Source organism: Phytophthora infestans, genomic scaffold (assembly GCF_000142945.1).
Source record: "Phytophthora infestans T30-4 supercont1.8 genomic scaffold, whole genome shotgun sequence".
NCBI classification, from domain to species: Eukaryota; Oomycota; class Peronosporomycetes; order Peronosporales; family Peronosporaceae; genus Phytophthora; species Phytophthora infestans.
In genome coordinates this window covers 1,903,946-1,906,026 of record NW_003303751.1, presented here as the reverse complement: position 1 = coordinate 1,906,026, position 2,081 = coordinate 1,903,946, and the positions used below count along the sequence as shown (strand labels likewise).

Sequence of the window (2,081 nt, the reverse complement as noted above, 5' to 3'; positions counted from 1 at the left end):
GAACTGAGAGTCGTTCATATGGGAGAAGTCGTTCCTATCCATGGCAACGAACTTCGGAGGTTCAGGTAGTCTACCCGCGATGGCGTGGATTGACTACAAGTGCTACCAAGTGTGACGGGGTCACACAGCACCTTGCGCTAGAGGAAGTTATCTTCCGAGAGTATACAAACTCTCAGTGAACGGCAGTTCACTGGTCCCCTCTTTAATTAAAGAGAGCGAAGTGACCTAAATAAGGTAGATTGTAAACTGAGTATATTTATAGGTAGGTTAAGTTTGTGGTTAATACAAACTATCAGTTACCTATAGAAATGCAATGTCATTTAACCAATGGTTGGTTTTGAATGACCTTGGTACCTTGTACCAAATATCCCGGAGTATGACATGTCATACTCCTGAAGTGTGAAGTGTCACACTTCATGTAACCAGGGTACTCTTAGTGCTACGTACCCCGTTACAGGTATTGTGAATTCCGACCAAATTTGCCGTTTTGGTCCTATTCAGTGAAAAGAGACCTGGCACGGGTTGCTCCTCAAATGGTAGGTATTATTGCTACAAATATACATTACTTCGCAAGAGAATTCCAGATATAAGAAGATTAAGGAGACTCCTGAAGAGCGCTTTATAGGTCAGTGGGCGTGTGCAGCTACAAGGCTCTTAGTTACCACTGACTAAAAGTCTTCGAATGCTGAGAGGCAGCGTTCTGAAGGAGCAGTTTCCATTTTTTTCGGCGCATAAAAAATTACTACTACTTGAAATATGTATGTATCGAGTGAAAACGATTTAGCGCGCCTGCGAAGGGGGAAAATGTGGTGGCAAAACAAGACGTTAGAGCGAGTGCTAGTAAATATTGATAAGAGCTCGTACATGTAATGTATTGCTGTTATCTCACGATCCGGTATTCAGGGCATGATCGTCTAATAATTCTTCACTCTTTTCTGAACATAAGTCATATAGTCTCCCCAGATAAACTTCGCGCGAGAATTCGCATGAATTTTCTGACGATCCACGTCCAGCACCTTCTTGAGGACCTCATCTGGTGCTAACTTGTCCGTGGTATACCACTTGTTGAACTGGGCAGTTTCCAGCTTCTTGGCGGCGCTTTTTGAACTTCTTGAATCCTTTCCCAACAGGATCATTGTCGCCACTTTCTTCTCCCCAAATACCTTTGTAAGTGCAGTGAGCATTGCGTCGTCTGGATTTCCCTTGTAAGTACTGGCAGCATGCTGAGACCAAACCTTGAAATTCTTGCTCGAAAAGAGCTCGACAACTTTTTTCGTCTCGATCGAGCCCGTTTTGGGGTTACCAATGTGCATTGTACTGAGCCCCAACGTTTTAAAGGCATCATCGATATTATCGTCGGCCTTGAGCAATCCCTGGAGCTGGCTCGTCTTTCTCGTCGTAAATGCTTTGGAGATTTTCTCAAGACCTGGGAAACTCACGGATATGCCTCTCTCTTCACCATTTGTGGTGTAGGCTCTCAGAAACCTCGTGGGGGGTGTCTCGATCGCGCGATTTGAAGTGACAGCGAGCGATATCTTTGATGCGTAGGCGGGGTCAGCAGATGCGACAAACACCGTTGTCACCAAGAGGGCAACACGCACGAGGACCATCATTGGGCTTGATGGTCAATTTTTAGGTTTGAGCGGCGGGAGTGAAATCAATTGAAAAATGAAGTGGAAACTGGTTCTACCAGTCCTTAGCGTGCTGACTTTCGGTGCAGTACGCCAAGTGATCGCGCAACACTTGGTCCCCATCCTAAGATTGTATTTCAATGTTCGGATGGTGTTTCTGTGACGGGCCCATCGTCACACATCGCCATCGCATCCAATGCGATGGCCAATCAGCTTGTAGAACACATCTACGGGTTGGCGTGGTCCGAGAACACGCCGTTAACTTTCAATACATCTCAGAGTCTAATTTGCCTGCTTCCTCACGCACAGTGTACGTAAGGTAACGGGTTGCTGAAAGCCCGTTACACCTGGTAGCACTTCGTCATCCGTCCAACGCTCACGATGAACGACATGCCGATGCCCGACGCGCCCAAGTTGCATAACATGTCGCTGGAGCACGACAGCTTCCCC

At 46.6% G+C, this 2,081-nt stretch overlaps 1 protein-coding gene across 1 annotated transcript; it reads right to left on the bottom strand.

The window, feature by feature from the left end:
- Window positions 1–914: 914 nt before the first annotated feature.
- Window positions 915–1,613, bottom strand: PITG_06419 (secreted RxLR effector peptide protein, putative; the record flags this gene model as incomplete). Its single annotated transcript, XM_002998499.1, has 1 exon — window positions 915–1,613. One exon carries the CDS (start codon window positions 1,611–1,613, stop codon window positions 915–917), a length of 699 nt encoding a protein of 232 aa, XP_002998545.1.
- Window positions 1,614–2,081: the final 468 nt, after the last annotated feature.